Genomic DNA, 16294 nt, shown 5'->3' on the forward strand with positions numbered 1-16294 from the left:
GGAAACAATCAACAAAACTAAAGTCCTGTGGAATTACATATGTGCAAATGACATATCTGATAAAGGGTTAGCATCCAAAATATATAAAGAACTTCTAAAACTCAACACCCCAAAAACAAATAATCCAGTTAAAAATTGGGCAGAAGACATGAATAGACATTTTTCCAAAGAAGATGTACATCAGATGGCCACCAGACACATGAAAAGTTGTTCAACATCACTCACCAACAGGGAAATACAAATAAAAACTACAATGAGATATCACCTCATAAGAACTAAGAACACAAGAGACAACAGGTGTTGGTGAGGATGTGGAGAAAGGGAAACCCTTGAGCACTGTTGGAGGTAATGCAAACTGGTGCACCCACTCTGGAAAACAGTATGGAGGTTCCTCAAAAAGCTAAAAATAGAGCTACCCTATGATCCAGCAATTGCACTGCTAGGTATTTACCCAAATACAAAAATGGTAATTCAAAGGGATACATGCACCCTGATGTTTATAGCAGCATTATCAATAATAGTCATGCCTCTTTTTCCATGTCACCTTTCCACATAAACAGAACTCTCTACTTTGTTTAAAGTTTAAAAAGAAAATATACTGATAAGCTAGCTTTCAGCAGCATAAAATTTTAGTTAATTCCTGATTAGACCGCCAGTTCTATGAAAATTACATACCATCTAGTTATCCAGAGAAATCTGTAAACTTATTAACAAAATTCTTAAAACCAAAACACAAAATTTGTCCATTGCTTTTCACAGAGATATTCACTCCATGGAAGCTGTGTAACTATTTGTTTACTGACTGGCTTTTCCTAAATGATAGCTGCTTGGAGAGGAAGAAAGCCATTGAAAGGAGTTACTCACAAAGCCTTCCCATACAAGATCCCAAAGGCATAATGATTGAGAAATTAAAATCAATATCTTGATTTTGTTCTCAGTTTTGAGCAGCCAAACAATGCAGGCCCTTAGAAAATCAATATGACAGCAGTTTATGGAAGCCTACTTTTTCAAAGTCATTTTCAAAATAAATAGAAAACCAAAGTGATTATGTCACAGATGGTAAATATACAATAATCGTGATGAGAAAATTCCATCACTTCAAACAAATAAAAACTCTTAATTTTAATCAGTTGATAAAGAAAAGTCTCCAGATACATGTACACAAAATACATACTTGTCAAGATATTATGAAAGTGTTATCCTTAGCATCATAGAAACAATTTTTTCAACACCCAAGAGAACTGAATTTAAATAAATACAGCTATAGAAAAGGATGGCAAAATAGGGATACAAACCCACTTTCTCAAAAATCTGGTTCACAGATTATGGAAGCAGATATTAAAATTGATACATATATATTACCTATAGTAATTTTATTTATATGAAAAATAAGTGGGACAATATACATAGGAGTTGTAGGTGACAAGTTAAAATATAAACAATGTCAGTGAATTGCAAAGAAGTACGGTGATAAGTAGTAATAGAAAATATTGCATACTTGATCTTGCAGACTCTGGAGTCAGCTTTCCTGAGTTCAGTATTTGGTACTGTGGTGACTGTACCTGTGGGCTGGTTACTCTAATCTTCTAATCCCATTTCTCCTCTTGTAAAATGGAAGAAGTACTACTTCATAGTTTAGTTGGGAAAATTAAATGACATAACCAGAAAATTAAAATTAGTAGCTATCTATTTTAAACAAAAAAATATATATAAAAGCCTTAGAGAAATATAAAATGTTCAGCATCGTGTTTGCCACATAATAAGGCTCCATAAATGTCTGTAATAGTTACTAGATTTCTCACTAATTTTTATAAAATAGGATCTCTCCTGCATCTGATATACTAGCACATTAGAAAGTGAATGAGATTCATATATATTATATTATTTTATTATACTGTATGTTCATTTTGACCTGGTGATTATTTAGAAAGCTTTCCATCATTAGAAATTAAAACTGCTTTTCATACAGTTCTTGGTGACACCTTAGTATTCACTGTGATAGGAACAAAGAAATAGTCTTTTAAGTGAACCAAAAAAAGAGTACAAAATTGAGAAAAATTACATTATTATATTTACTTTGGGTTCAGATTTAAAAAGTTAGATTTCAAAGAATATATTTTAAATGAGGTATAGTTCACACACAGTGGAATGCTCAGATCTTCAATGCACATTTTGATGAATAGTGAGTGACTGCATATACCCATATACCCACATCCTAGCCCTGCATGCTCCTTTTGCATCAATCCCAGGCCCACTCCCTAAGTCAACCACTACTGCAATATCTTTTACCATACATTAGCTTTGTCTAATTTTAGAACTTCATAGATATTTAATCACACCATATATGTTCTCTTGAGTCTGGCTTATTTTCCTTAGCCTAGTATTTTTTAGGTTCATCTCTGCTGTTGTGTATATCACTGATTCAATACTGAATTCATTATTCCACTGAATATGTTTAAGATAACTTGTTCATTAGTTCTCCTGTCAATGGGAATATGAGTTACTTCCAGATTGTTACTCAAAATAAAAAATGCTATGTACACTCCTGAACAATTGTTTATGTCAACATAGCTGTTGAATTGATCAGCCATATGGTAAGTATATAATTAACTTTCTGAGAAACTGCCAGTCTGCTTTATATTCCCAGTAGCAATTTACGAGTTCCTACAACCCCACCAAAATTTAGAACTGTTAGCCTTTTCAATTTTAGCCATTCTGGCCATTATTCATTGTATTTCTCTGATGACTAATGATATTGTGCATTATTCATGTATTTATTGGCCATTAGTATATCTTCTTTTCTGTGCTCAAATTTTTTGCTTGTTTTTATATTGAGTTGTTGATCTATTCTTTCTCAGTTGGATTACCTTAGTATTGTCTAAAATCAATTAGCCATATGTGGGTGGGTCTATTTCAAGATTATCTGTTTGGTAAACTCTCTAAGATTTTTTACATTCCTGATCATGTTGACTCTAAATATAGTCTTACATCTTCCTTTCTAAAAGCACAGTAGCTTTACTGAAGTGGCTGGGATCTCTAGTACAAGGCCAAATAGAAGTGAAGAGAGAACATTCATACCTGATTTACAGTCTTGGGGGAAAAATATTCAGTCTTCCACCACTGGGTTTATCTAGAGGTTTTCATAGAAAGAACTTTTATCAGGTTGAGAAATTTTCTTTCTATTCTTACATTTTTTTTAATATACGTGAAAGGGTGGTGAATTTTGCCAAGTGCATTTTCTGCATGTACTGAGATCATAAGAATTTTCTTGATAAGTCCCTTAATACTGTGAATTATATCCACTGTTTTATGAATATGAAAACATTGCATTCCTGTTTTATGTTTTTTGAAACATTGCATTCCTGTTTTATGTTTTTTTATGAATATGAAAACATTGCATTCCTGTGATAAATCCCACTTGATAATCACGTATTATTCTTTTTTTTAAAAAGATTTTTAAAATTTATTTCTTTGACAGACAGAGATCACAAGTAGGCAGAGAGGCAGGCAGAGAGAGAGGAAGGGAAGCAGGCTCCCTGCTGAGCAGAGAGCCTGATGCGATGCAGGGCTAGATCCCAGGACCCTGGGATCATGACCTGAGCCGAAGGCAGAGGCTTTAAAGCCACCCAGGAGCCCCACATATTATTCTTTTTACATGTTGCTGGATCCTATTTACTAATACGCAGTAAGGATTTTACTTCTATGTTCATTAGAAATACTGGTCTAAATTTGTTTTCTTCTTGTGATATCTTTGGTTTTGATATTGATGTAATGCTGATCTCACGAGTTATGAAATATTCCCTACTGTCTCTTCTAAAAAGTTTATATAACAGTGCTGTTTTCTTCTTTAAATGTATGTATGGCAGAATTCATTTGGAACTGGAGCAATCTTTGTGGAGAGATTTATAATTTTAAAAATAATTTATTTAATCAGAGTAGGGTAATTGGTGTCTTCTATCAGTTTTGGTAATTTTAATCTTTCAAGAATGTTTATGTTTAATTTTTTAAATTTTATTCATTTGTTTGAGAGAAAGAAAGAGAGAGCACAAGTGGAGTGTTGGGCACAGGGAGAAGGAGACTCCCTGCCGAGCAGGGAGCCCAGTGCGGGACTCCATCCTGGTACTCTGGGATCATGACCTGAGCCAAAGGCAGAAGCTTAACTGATGAGCCACCCAGGTGCCCAAGGAATGTGTATGCTTAATCTAAACTTTTGATCATTGGCAAAGATACTTTCATATTTAGACTCACCTAATTCTGTTTTTAACATGTTTATCAATATGTATTACTCTCATTTTTATATTGAAATTTTCTATTTTTCCACTTAAGATTCATGTTTTAACATATTTAAAATAGCCTTTGGGACTTGTATGCTAATTCATTATTTCTGTCATTTCTGGTTCTATTTCTATTAATTGTTTTTTTTTTTTCCCCATGGTTGTGGGTCATACATTCTTGCTTCTTCCCATGTTTCGATTTCTGAATGGATGCTAGACATTAATGATATCATGTTGTTGACTTTCTGTATTATACTGTCCCAGTGGGCCATAAATCTAGCTGTAAATCAGCAAAATCCTTTGTAGGCTTGTTTCTAAGGTTTGTTACAATCACTCTACCATAGTTTTATCCTAGCACTATAAGTTACCATTTGGTTAAGTGTAACCTTTTAGGGTTTCTACTCTATGCCTGGAGTATTAAATAAGGTCTTGCCATTATGGCTGGTTGGAATTTGGGTGGTCCCAAGCACTTGTGTGTCATTAGGCTCATGGCTTCTTTGTGGTAGTTCTTCTCTGAGAGGATTTTCTTTGCTTGGCCTTGTGAGGTGTCCTCCTACACATGTGCAGCTTACTATTTAACAAATAATCAAGAAAGCTTCTGTATAAATTTCATGAGCTCTTCTTCACAATTTTCTTTTCTTCATGATTCTGACCCAGAAATACTAGCTACATGAGCACAGGTGAACTTCACTTTCTGCCCCTCCAGTTTAGTGAGACTGTTGTGACTTGATTGGATTCCACCTACGCCACAGTCCAGAAAGGTCCTCTAGGCCAAAAGTCAAGGCAATCATGGGGCTCATATCATTTGTTTCCCTCATCTCAGGAATCACAATTTGGTACTGCCTTTTTTTTTTTTTTTTAAGATTTTATTTATTTATTTGAGACAGAGAGAGAGAGCAAGCACAGGAATGGGAGGACGGGCAGAAAAAGACTCCTGTTCATCAGGGAGCCCAACACTGGGCTCGATCCCAGGACCTGGAGATCATGACCTGAGCCTAAGGCAGATGCTTAACTGACTGAGCCACCCAGGCGCTCCCTGTACTGCCTATTTTCTGAAATTCATGAATTCATATATTTATCTAGATTTTTAGCTTACACTGGAGAGGCTAGCTCTGTTAATAGTAAACTTCCATGAATTTTTTTTTTTGAGATTTTTACTTATTTATTTGAGAGAGAGACAGCGAGAGACAGAATATAAGCAGGGGGAGTGGGAGAGGAAGAAGCAGGCTTCCTGCTGAGCAGGGAGACCAATTTGGGACTTGATCCCAGGACCCTGGAATCAAGGCCTGAGCTGAAGGCAAACACTTAATGACTGAGCCACCCAGGTGTCCTACTTCCATGACTTTTTAAGTTCTTTTTCAGATGTGCTAAGAAATTATATTTGTTTTAAATAACCAGATATTTTTATATCTATGCTTTTCAAAAAAAAGACATACGCTTTTTCAAAAACAATCATCTTAATTTGTAAGTTTGGGATTCAGATTGCTAATATGAGTTGAATGCAGCTAATGCAATAAGGTCACCTTCTGAAATTTATCTCCATGAATCCGTTTCAGAAAATGATTGATAACTATCAGTGGTCAATGCATATAGCAATAACCTATACGTTTGACAAAGACTAAATAAATCAAGAATGTGACTATCACAAGATACTATTGAGTCACTAAAAATCACATTTCCTTAGGAAAACAAAATTATGAAAAGTGCTATGATATGCTGTTACATGAGAAAGTAGAATACAAAACTATGTGCTATATGATATAAATATTTGGGGGAGCAAAAACCTCTAAGTTAAAAAGAAAACTGGAAAGATATAAAATGTGCAGTATGATATTAATGTCAGTATTTTATTTATACATTTCTTGCATTTCCATATTATGTGTAATAAATATATACATATTACTCTATATTTGACAAAAATTTTAAACCATTTAAGCCTAACATTTATAGTAGCCATCTAACATACTTATTGAAATAAAGCTTGTCTTCTTTTCTTTGTTTGTACATCCTTTCCCACTTTACCTTACTTTTCTCTGAGTCCCTGTTCTCTTTCTGACTGGTGTCATGATTGCCATATATTTGTGATATTTCCCAAATTCTTAGGTATGCCCCTTTCCTTTCTTTCAAGTTTTAATTTTGTATTTCCCTAAGCCTACATTTAGATTACTTCAATGTTTCCTCAAATTCAATATATCTAAACTACACTTAGTCTTTTCACAAACAAGCATTCCTTCTTACTTACCTAATTCTCCTCAATGACATCATTGTTTTACATCTTTACATCTTAGTTTTACAGTATTAATTTTTTCTACTGATTCTCCTGTCCTTCACTCTCTCCTGGAGACTGTTGGATAACTCCCTTAATATAGAGTGGTTATCTCTATTGCTGCTTGTGAAAGGTTTATTTCACTGGCAATCCCAAATAAAGAGCCTCCCTCTATTCTTGCCCTTTGCCTTATGTTCACTCCTACTGCGATTCCATCTCTTACCAGCTTATAATTGAGTCTCTGAGCCTTAGATGTGAAGGATCCCTTGGACTGACTATATCAATGGTCATTCTATCACCTTTTCAGAGTTAAAAAGCTGAAAAAAGCATAAAACTACATTTTTAAAATTTAATTATAATTAACATACAAAAGATACTTAGTTTCAGATAGTGATTTGATATTTTTATACATTAGGAATGATCACCATGATAGGTCTAGTTACCATCTATTACAATACAAAATTATATAGTATTACTGACTATATGCCCTGGGATGTACTTTACATTCCTATCACTTTTATAACTGTTTGTTTGTACCTCTTAATCCCCTTCACCTATTTTGCCCATCCTCTCATCCCACTTCATTCTGGTAATCATCAGTTTGTTCTTTGTATCTAGGAGGCTGTTTCTCTTTTGTTTGTTCATTTGTTTTGTTTTTCTAGATTCCGTATATAAGTTAAATCATACTTATATGTCTCTTTCTGTCTCATTGATTTCACATCTAGGACCTCCCTGTTGTCACAAGTAGCAAGACTTCATTCTTTTTTAACGCTAAGTAATATTCCATTCTGTGTATATGTGTGTGCATACCATATCTTCTTTATCAATTCATTTATCCCAGACACCTAGGTTGCTTTCATATTTTGGCTATTGTAAATAATGCTGCAATGAACATAGGAGTACATATATCTTTTCAAATTAGTGTTTTCATTTTCTTCAAATAAATACCCAGAAGTGAAACTGCTGGATGATATATGGCAATTATATTATTACTTCTCTGATGAAGCTTTGTACTGTTATCCATAGTGGCTGGACCAATTTTTATTCTCACCATCAGTACAAGAGGATTCCCTCTTCACGTCCTCAGCAATACCTATTATTTCTTGTCTTATTGATACCAGCCATTCTGGTAAGTGTGAGGTATTATATCATTATGGTTTTGATTTGCATTTTCCCGATGATTAGTAATGCTGAGTATCTTTCCTTCTGGCTGTTGGCCATCTATATGTCTTCTTCGGAGAAATGTCTATTCAGATCCTCTGCCCATTTTTTAATCGAGTGTTTTGTTGTTGCTATTGAGTTGTAGGAGTTCTTTCTATATTTTGGATATTAACTCAGCCAATATATCATTTGCAAGTATCTTCTCCCTCAATAGATTGTTTTTTCATTTTGTTGATGGTTTCCTTCACTATGCACAAGCTTTGTAGTTTGACGTGGCCCCATTGTTTATTTTTTCTTTTTTGTCAACCTTACATGAAAAGATATAGCCAAAAGAAAATTACCCATACTGATGTCAAAGCGTTTCTGCCTATATTTTCTTCTAGAAGTCTTATTGTTTCAGGTCTTACATTTACATTTTTAACCACTTGAGCTTATTTTTTGTGTATGGTAAGAAAGTGGTCTAGTTTCATTATTTTGCATGTAGCTCTCCATTTTTCTCAGCACCACTTATTGAAGAGACTGTCTTTTTCCCATTGTATATTCTTTTCCCCTTTGTGGTAGATTAATTGATCATATAAGTATGGGTTTATTTCTGGGCTCTCTATCCTGTTCCATTGATATATGTGTTGCTTTTTAGGCAAGTGCTGTAACTATTTTCATTACTATAGCTTTGTTGGTACAGTTTAAAATTTGGGAGTGTGATACCTCCACTGTTGTTCCTTCTCAAGACTGCTTGGGTTATTTGGGGTCTTTTGTGATTCCATATAAATTTCATGATGATTTATTCTAGTTCTGTGAAAAAAAATTCATTGGAATTCTGAAAGGGATTCCATTAAATCTATAGATTACTTTGCGTAATATCCATATTATTATATGGATATATTATTATATATAATATTATATATAATTATATATTTATATATATATAATATTATATCCATTATATGGATATAATATTATTATATCCAAATAATATTATATATTATTTCTTTTAACCTATGAACACAATGTCTTTCCATTTAATTGTGTCATGTTCAATTTATTTCATCAATGTCTTGTAGTTTTCAGAATACAGGTCTTTTACTTCCTTCATTAAATTTATTCCTAGGTATTTTATTCTTTTTGATGTAATTTAAAATTTTTTCTTAATTTCTCTGATAGTTCATTATTAATTATAGAAACAACAGATTTTTTATTGATTTAATATCCTACAATTTTACTGAATTCATTTATTACATCTAATAGATTTTTGGTGGAGTCTTTAGGGTTTTCTCTACATAAGTATGTCATCTGCAAATAGTGACAGTTTTACTTCTTCATATCTAGCTTGAATGTCTTTCATTTATTTTCTTGCCTAATTCCTAAAGCTCTGACTTCCTATACTATGTTGAATAAAGGTGGAGAATGGGCATCCTTGTCTTGTTCCTGATTCTAGAAGAATAGCTTTCAAATTTTTACTAGAGTGTGCTCACTGTGGGTTTGTCATACACAGACTTTATTAGGTTGCAATGCATTCCCTCTGTACCCACTTTGTTGAAAGTTTTTAATCATAAATGATGAATTTTGCCAAATGCTTTTTCTGTAGCTATTCAGATTACATGATTTTTATACTTTGTTTTGTTAATGTGGTGTATCATGTTGATTGGTTTGTGAATGTTAAACTATCCTTACAACCCTGAAATGAATTCTAGTTGGCATGAAGTATGATCCTTCCAATTTATTGTTGAGTTTGGTTTGCTAACATATTTTTTGAGGATTTTTGCATCTGTGCTCATTAGGGATATTGGCCTGTAATTTACATTTTTGTAGTGTCTTTGTGGTTTTAGTATCAAGGTAATGCTGGCCTCATAAAATGAGTTTAGAAGTGCTTTAACTTTCTCAATTTGTGTAATCATTTGAGACTATGTAATAATTCTTCTTTAAATTTTTGGTAGAATTCACCTGTGAAGCCAACTCTTCCTAGGCTTTTGTTTGTTGGGAATTTTTCCCCTGAATCACTGTTTCATTACTAGCAATCGGTCTGTTCAGATATTCTATTTCTTCATGAAATAGAATTTTAGTTTTGAATATATGTGTCTAGGAACTCAGTCATTTCTTCTAGTTTATGTAAATTGGTGTATTATTTCATAACCCTTTGTATTTCTGTGGTGTTTGTTGTAATTTCTCCTCTTTTATTTCTGATTTTGTTTACTTGACCTCTCTTTTTTCTTGATGAATCTGGGTTAAGGTTTGTCAGTTTTAGCTTTTGAAAAACCAGCACTTAGTTTCATTGATCTTTTCTCTTGCGGTTTTTGTTTATTTATCTACTTATTGATTTATTATCCATATCTATTATCTATTTATCTATTTCACTTATTTCTTTTATCTTTATTATTTCCCTTCCTTCTACTATGGGCTTTTCTTTGTTGTTGTTCTTTTTCTAGTTTCTTTATCTATAAAGTTAGATTGTTTGAGACTTTTTTGTTTCTTGAGGTAGGCCTGTAGAACTTGTCTCTTACAATTACTTTTCTTGTGTCCCAGACATTATAGAATATTGTGTGCTACCGTTTTCTTTTGTCTCTAATTATTTTTTTAAATTTCCTCTTAGCTTTTTCACTGACACATTGTCTAGTAGCATGTTGTTTAGCCTCCACATGTGTGTTTTTCAACTTTTTTTCTTATAATTGATTTCTAGTTTTATACTGTTGTGATTTAAAAAAAGGATATTTGATATGATTTCAGTCTTCTTAAATTTATTAAGTGTTGTTTTGTGGCCTAACATGTGACCTGTTCTGGAGAATGTTCCATGAGTTGCTTGAAAATAATGTATTTTGGATGGAAGGTTTGGTATATGTTAAGTCCAACTGTTCTAATGTGTTCTAATGTTCTAATTTTTGACATTTTAATTATTAATATCTTAGAATAGACCTCTTTGACTACATACTTACTGGGGCTCTCTATATTTCCTAGATCTGGTTATCTGTTTCCCTCCACAGGTTTGGGAAGTTTTCAGCTATTATTTCTTCAAATAATTTTTCTGGCCTCTTCTCTCTCTTTTCTTCTGAAATCCCTATAATGTGAGTATTATACCCTTGATGATATTCCAGAAATTCCTTATCCTATCCTTATTTTTCAAATTCTTTTTTCATTTTGTTGTTCAGTTTGGATGACTTCCACTACACTGTCTTTTGGATTGTTCCTCCATTATTTTGCAGCCTCTAATCTGCTGTTGATTCCCTCTAGTATATTTTTCATTTTAGTTACTGCATTTTTTCAGCTCTGATTGGTTCCTTTTTATACTGTCTCTTTTTTGAAGCTCTCATTGTATTTATCCATTCTTCTCCTGAGTTCAGTGAGCACCTTTATGACCATTACTTTGAATTCTTTATCAGGAAGATTGCTTATCTCCATTTTACTTAGTTCTTTTTCTGAGGTTTTGTCTTGTTCTCTCATTTGGAACATATTCTTCTGTTTCCTCATTTTGCCTGACTCTGCACTTGTTTCTGTGTGGCATTTTGTGGGGCATAGGAATGCAGTACTTCCTGGTCATCAGATCTAGGCACTTCAGGGTTGTTCCTTGTGTGGACTCTGTGTGGTCCCCAGTGGTTGGCTGAGAGTCCCAGCTGCAGTTGCTGTGGGTGTGCTGGTGAATGAGTTTAGTCCCCGGGGTGGCTGGTTGGAAGGCCTGCTGGCAACTGTTGTGGATGTGCTTGTGGGTAAGGCTCTTTCCTCCTTCTCTGGGGCAGGAGTTGCTTTGGGGAGTCCTGGACCTGGCCAAAACTGTCCACCATGTACGGCAGGGTGGGAACCACTTTGGAAGAGCACCTGGAAGGGTAGGTGGGTTTGAGCAGGGAAGGCACAGAACACTCGGGTGGGTCACCCAGTGCTTTCAAGGTAGATAGAGAATGTTCTGAACGAGCATGGGCTAACTAGCTTGAGGGAGGATAAGAAAAATTGTGCCTGCCAGCACTTCTGTTCCCAGAGGCAGTTCCTATAGATCCCTGCCCCTCCAGTACATGCCCTGAAAGTAGTCAGTAAATCTCCTTCATGTATGGCCCAGGTGCTTTTCAAAACTGCTGCCTCTGTGCTGGCTCCAAGAGTGAGTGGGATTGTGCTCAGGCCGTGAAGAACAATGTCAGTTTTCTTTAGCCCTCTGGCTCTCCTGAAGCTAAGCCCTAGTGATTTTCAAAGATCCTAGAGTTAAGTTCTACTGATTTTCAAAGCTAGATATTATGGAGGCTTACCTTCCTGGTGCGTATCCTTGAAGGGTGGAGGTGGTCAATGTGGGCTTCTCTCACTCTTCAGGAAGGACCTCCACACCTGTTACATCTCTCTCATTTACGGGTTGCCATTCTGGGGATTTTGGGTCCCAACCAGAATACCTCTCTGCCCCTACCCTTCTTGATGTGGCTTTTTCTTTATATCTTGAGCTGTGTTAAAGTTGTTCTGATAGTCCTCACGTTCTTCTCAGAGAGAGTTGCTCTATATGTAGTTGTAGTCTTTGTGTGTCCTTTGGAGGAGGTAAGCTCAGGATCTTCCCATCCTGTCATCTTGATCACCTTCCTCTGCATTTGCTAAACTACATTTTCTATACTCTCTAGCTGCTATGGTTATGAGTAGAAAGTTGGTTTAGAAACAAATGCACTCACATAGACTTTGTAGTTCAAACTGAATCACATGGTGAGACAGGTACAGTGCAGGGCACACATTTGTCTGTTGTACGTTGTGGCAGGACTGTTTTCTGGAAACTATGATGGTAGCAGCAGTTCCTTGATTCAGCAGGCAGCTTCCTAGTCATAATGATAAAGGCATCAATTCCTCTGGTAGCCAAATTCTGCTCTGTCATTATGGAAGGAGTTCATGAAAAGTACAACCTGAAGTATCTTTCCTTAGCCCTCTCAACAATCCACAGCTACTTATGCATCCTTTCTGCTTAAAATGGCTGGAGTGAATGTTGTTGTCTACTCAAAGAATACCAAGTAATAGTTTCCTTGTCTTTGTCTTTAAACAACTATACTAACATCTAGATTGGGAAAATTCATGTAAAGCATATTAATGCATTCTTACCTGTCAAGAGTAGTTATGTTGTGTTCTTCTTATTATTATTCTCAAGTGATTTTATAATCAAAATACCTATGTTTGAATTATGGCTTTAAAATATGTTGTTTCTGCAATCTTGGTCAGGTTGCTTAACCACTCTAAGGTTTGATTTCTTTATCTATATACTAGGTAAAAAGTACAACTACTTCATGGAGATTTATGAAAATTAAATGAGAATATGTAAATAAAATTTTTTTGTCAGAACTTTATTTTCTACACAAATAATCTGATTTGATCAAAGTCATTTCCCACATTGCTTCCTGTTTTTAAACTCCATGACCTTACCTTGTTTTTTAGAATGCTGGGCACCCATTTTAGGTATTTTTTAAAATGATTTATTTATTTATTTTAGAAAGAGAAAGCTCACACAAGTGGGAGGAGGAGTAGAGGAAGAGGATCTTCAAGCAGACTCCCCACTGAGCACAGAGCCCCATGCAGGGCTCCATCTCATGACCCATGACATCATGACCTAGCTGACACCAAAAGAAATACATTTAATTGACTGAGCTACCCAGGTGCCCCTGGGCATGTATTTTAAAAATTACACCCAATGCCTCTATATTCTGTCATCTTCTGCTTTTCAAATATATTTTTTAAGTTGTTTCTTTTCCATGAAGTCCTTTCAGGGACCTGCAACCTACCTTGATCAATTTCTTGATGTTGGAGCTCCTACAAACACCAAGTATTTTAGCACTCCACTGTTTCCCAAATGGATTTTTACTCCTTAATTAACATCAGTAACAATTAGTTTAAAAAAAAAACTCACAGAGCACTTAAAAGAGTTTACCATTTGAGAGTCCCTTGAGAAACTGCTGTCTAGATGATTTATCATGTCATTCAGTGACTTCAATTAGATTATACAGTATTTTTGGAATATATTGTTAAATGTAGGAAACTTAGATATAAGTAATGATTAAATGCTATTTGAAATTACATACATAATATTTTTTCTAATTAAATTTGTTCTTCTTTACCAAAACATTTCTTCCTGTCTCTGATTTTAATTGTGCTTATTTCTACCACAGAGATGGTAACAATATTACAACAGTGGACAAAGTGAACACATAATATACCAAGGTCAACATTAAAATATGGGAATGGCTTCTCTTAGACAAGTTTATCAGCATTGATGTGAGAGTTTGCACAGATGAGGGGGCCTAGAGCATGAGTTTTCAAACTTGGCTACTCACTGGGATACCTAAAGAGCTCTAAGAATACTAATACCTGCATCTTAAACCCAGAGACCTCCATTGAATTGAACTAGCATATGGCTTCACAATGGGATATTTAGAAGTTCACCAGATGATTCTCATGAGCAATTAGAAATAAAAACCATTGGTGAGAGGCTTTTTTTACATTTAGCATCCTCTCCCATGCACATTTTTCTCACTGTTTTGCTTCAGGAACATGCTGCCCAATTAGAGAGATTTAAGGCCATTCATCTAAGCAATTCCTTGTCGCCAGTGGCACCCCTGGCATACATATACATGTAAGGATGATAAGATGGTATTTATTTTGAAAATGATTTTCTGAAAATATCTTTGAAATTTTAGTAGACTATAATCGTATCCACATACTCTAGGAAAAAAATGGTAATAACTAAAATATCAACCCGGCAGGAAGCAGAGAGAGGAGAAAAAGAAAGAAAAGTCTATAGCTGTATTAACTATAGGTAAGAGTTACAGTTTTAGTTATATATACCTGATTGATGGTACCCAAAACATCAGTGAAGCTGTTTACTTCTGATAAAAGCAGAGATATTATAGATTTTCTCAACAAGCTGCAACTTCCCAGGGTTACCAGACTCTGAGAGACATAATGCTGCACCTGAAACTAAAGATAAAAATGAGTAAATTTCTATTTTCTATCAAGTCAGGTCAAAATATATTTAGAGGGCAATTTCTAAGACTAAGATAAATTATCACTACATCAATAATAAAATTTTGTACAGCGGTTAATATTTTGAAAGGTATGACAAAGTGCTGAAATGGAAGTTTTAGTTGAAGTATCAAAATAAATAATTATTATTTAGGTGATGGACCATACACAGAATGAATAAAGAAGATAAGGCTCTTAAGCCCTTTCCCACTAGATATAAGTATAGGAGTGTGTGTGTGTGTGTGTGTGTGTGTGTGTGTATGTGTGTGTAGTGAAAGAATGGAGTTTGAAGATGTCTTTTGGAATAGATATTGGTGCACTATAAATCCCACCTCCGCACTGGAGACAGGTGGGAAGGACTTCCTTGTTCTCTATAAGTCAAAAGAGAGGCACTTTAGAGAGCGAAGAAAAAATGCAGGACTCTAAATTTTCCTGTAGGGGCAGCAGAAAGTACTCACCACTAAATAAATGTAAAAGAAAAATGGGAGACAATAAACTATATCCCATATAATTATTAGGAGAAAGGTTATTTGATTATTAATCACATTAAGATATGTGATGTAATGAAGTTCATAGCTGGAACTTCATTAAACATGTCCCTTAATATATTTTGGAGAAAGAAAGCTTCAGAAATACCTTGAAACAAAGAAATAGCACCTATCTTGTCATGTTCTATAGATTAAAATCATATTGAGGAGAAATTGCTTTTGTATATAAAATGTCTAAATGACAATGCTAAATAATGCCATATGAAAGTAGGAAATGTCACCTGTGTCCTTTAAGATAAACACTTAACATAGATAGTTCTCAAATTGATATTTTAATAATATACTTTAAAAGTTAATCAATGACAACATAGTGAACACCTTATAGAATTCAACAGAAATTTCTATTATAAATCTGGATATGCACAACTCATTCTTAATAATAGTTTTCTAAGTCAGCTTGTCAACTCAATCCTAAAACCACATCAATTTATTACCATAGGAAATCAGAGTTATTTATCATTGTTGTTTCTCAGTAATGTAACTGGCTAGGACTCACACCCTCTGTAATTCTCCAGTGTCACCTTCTTGCAGATTGTTTACATTTTTGTTTGTACCTGAAAAAAAGAATACCCTTATCTAAACTCTGAAAAAAATTCTGTTGGCTATTTCACTGATGCTCTAGTTGTTTACTTCCTTTCTTAATATTTAAGGCTTTAGGAGATAAAGAAAAAAATTCACAGTAAAATAAAAGTTACTTTAGAAAGTGAGAATAAGGGGCGCCTGAGAGGCTCAGTGGGTTAAAGCCTCTGCCTTTGGCTCAGGTCATGATCTCAGGGTCCTGGGATTGAGCCCCACATCAGGCTCTCTGCTCAGCGGGGAGCCTGCTTCCCTCTCACTCTCTGCTTGCCACTCTGCCTACTTGTGATCTCTTTGTCATATAAATAAATAAAATCTTTAAAAAAAAAAAAGAAAGTGAGAATAAATTTATGAGGGTAGTCACAGGGTTAGGTCTGTGGAGTGTGGACTGTGGAATGCTAACACTGCCTGAGCCAAACCCTAGCTCCACTGCCTATTAACTTGTACTAGCAAGTTACTTAACTTTTTATACCTAAGCTTCCATATCTGCAAAATAATGATTGTGATGGCAC

At 34.6% G+C, this 16294-nt stretch overlaps 1 protein-coding gene across 1 annotated transcript in view; it reads right to left on the reverse strand.

Moving 5' to 3' along the window:
• MEI4 (meiotic double-stranded break formation protein 4) overlaps nucleotides 1-16294 on the reverse strand; it is a gene marked incomplete at both ends in the record, with an annotated part of 196140 nt that overhangs the window by 61639 nt on the left and 118207 nt on the right. Inside the window, one exon of the mRNA XM_080807143.1 lies at nucleotides 14482-14613. Coding sequence (XP_080663269.1) covers nucleotides 14482-14613 — 132 coding nt within the window. The remainder of the gene's footprint in view (nucleotides 1-14481; nucleotides 14614-16294) is intronic.

The sequence above is a fragment of the Martes martes genome (assembly GCF_963455335.1).
Source record: "Martes martes genome assembly, chromosome: 6".
In the NCBI taxonomy this organism is placed as follows: domain Eukaryota; kingdom Metazoa; phylum Chordata; class Mammalia; order Carnivora; family Mustelidae; genus Martes; species Martes martes.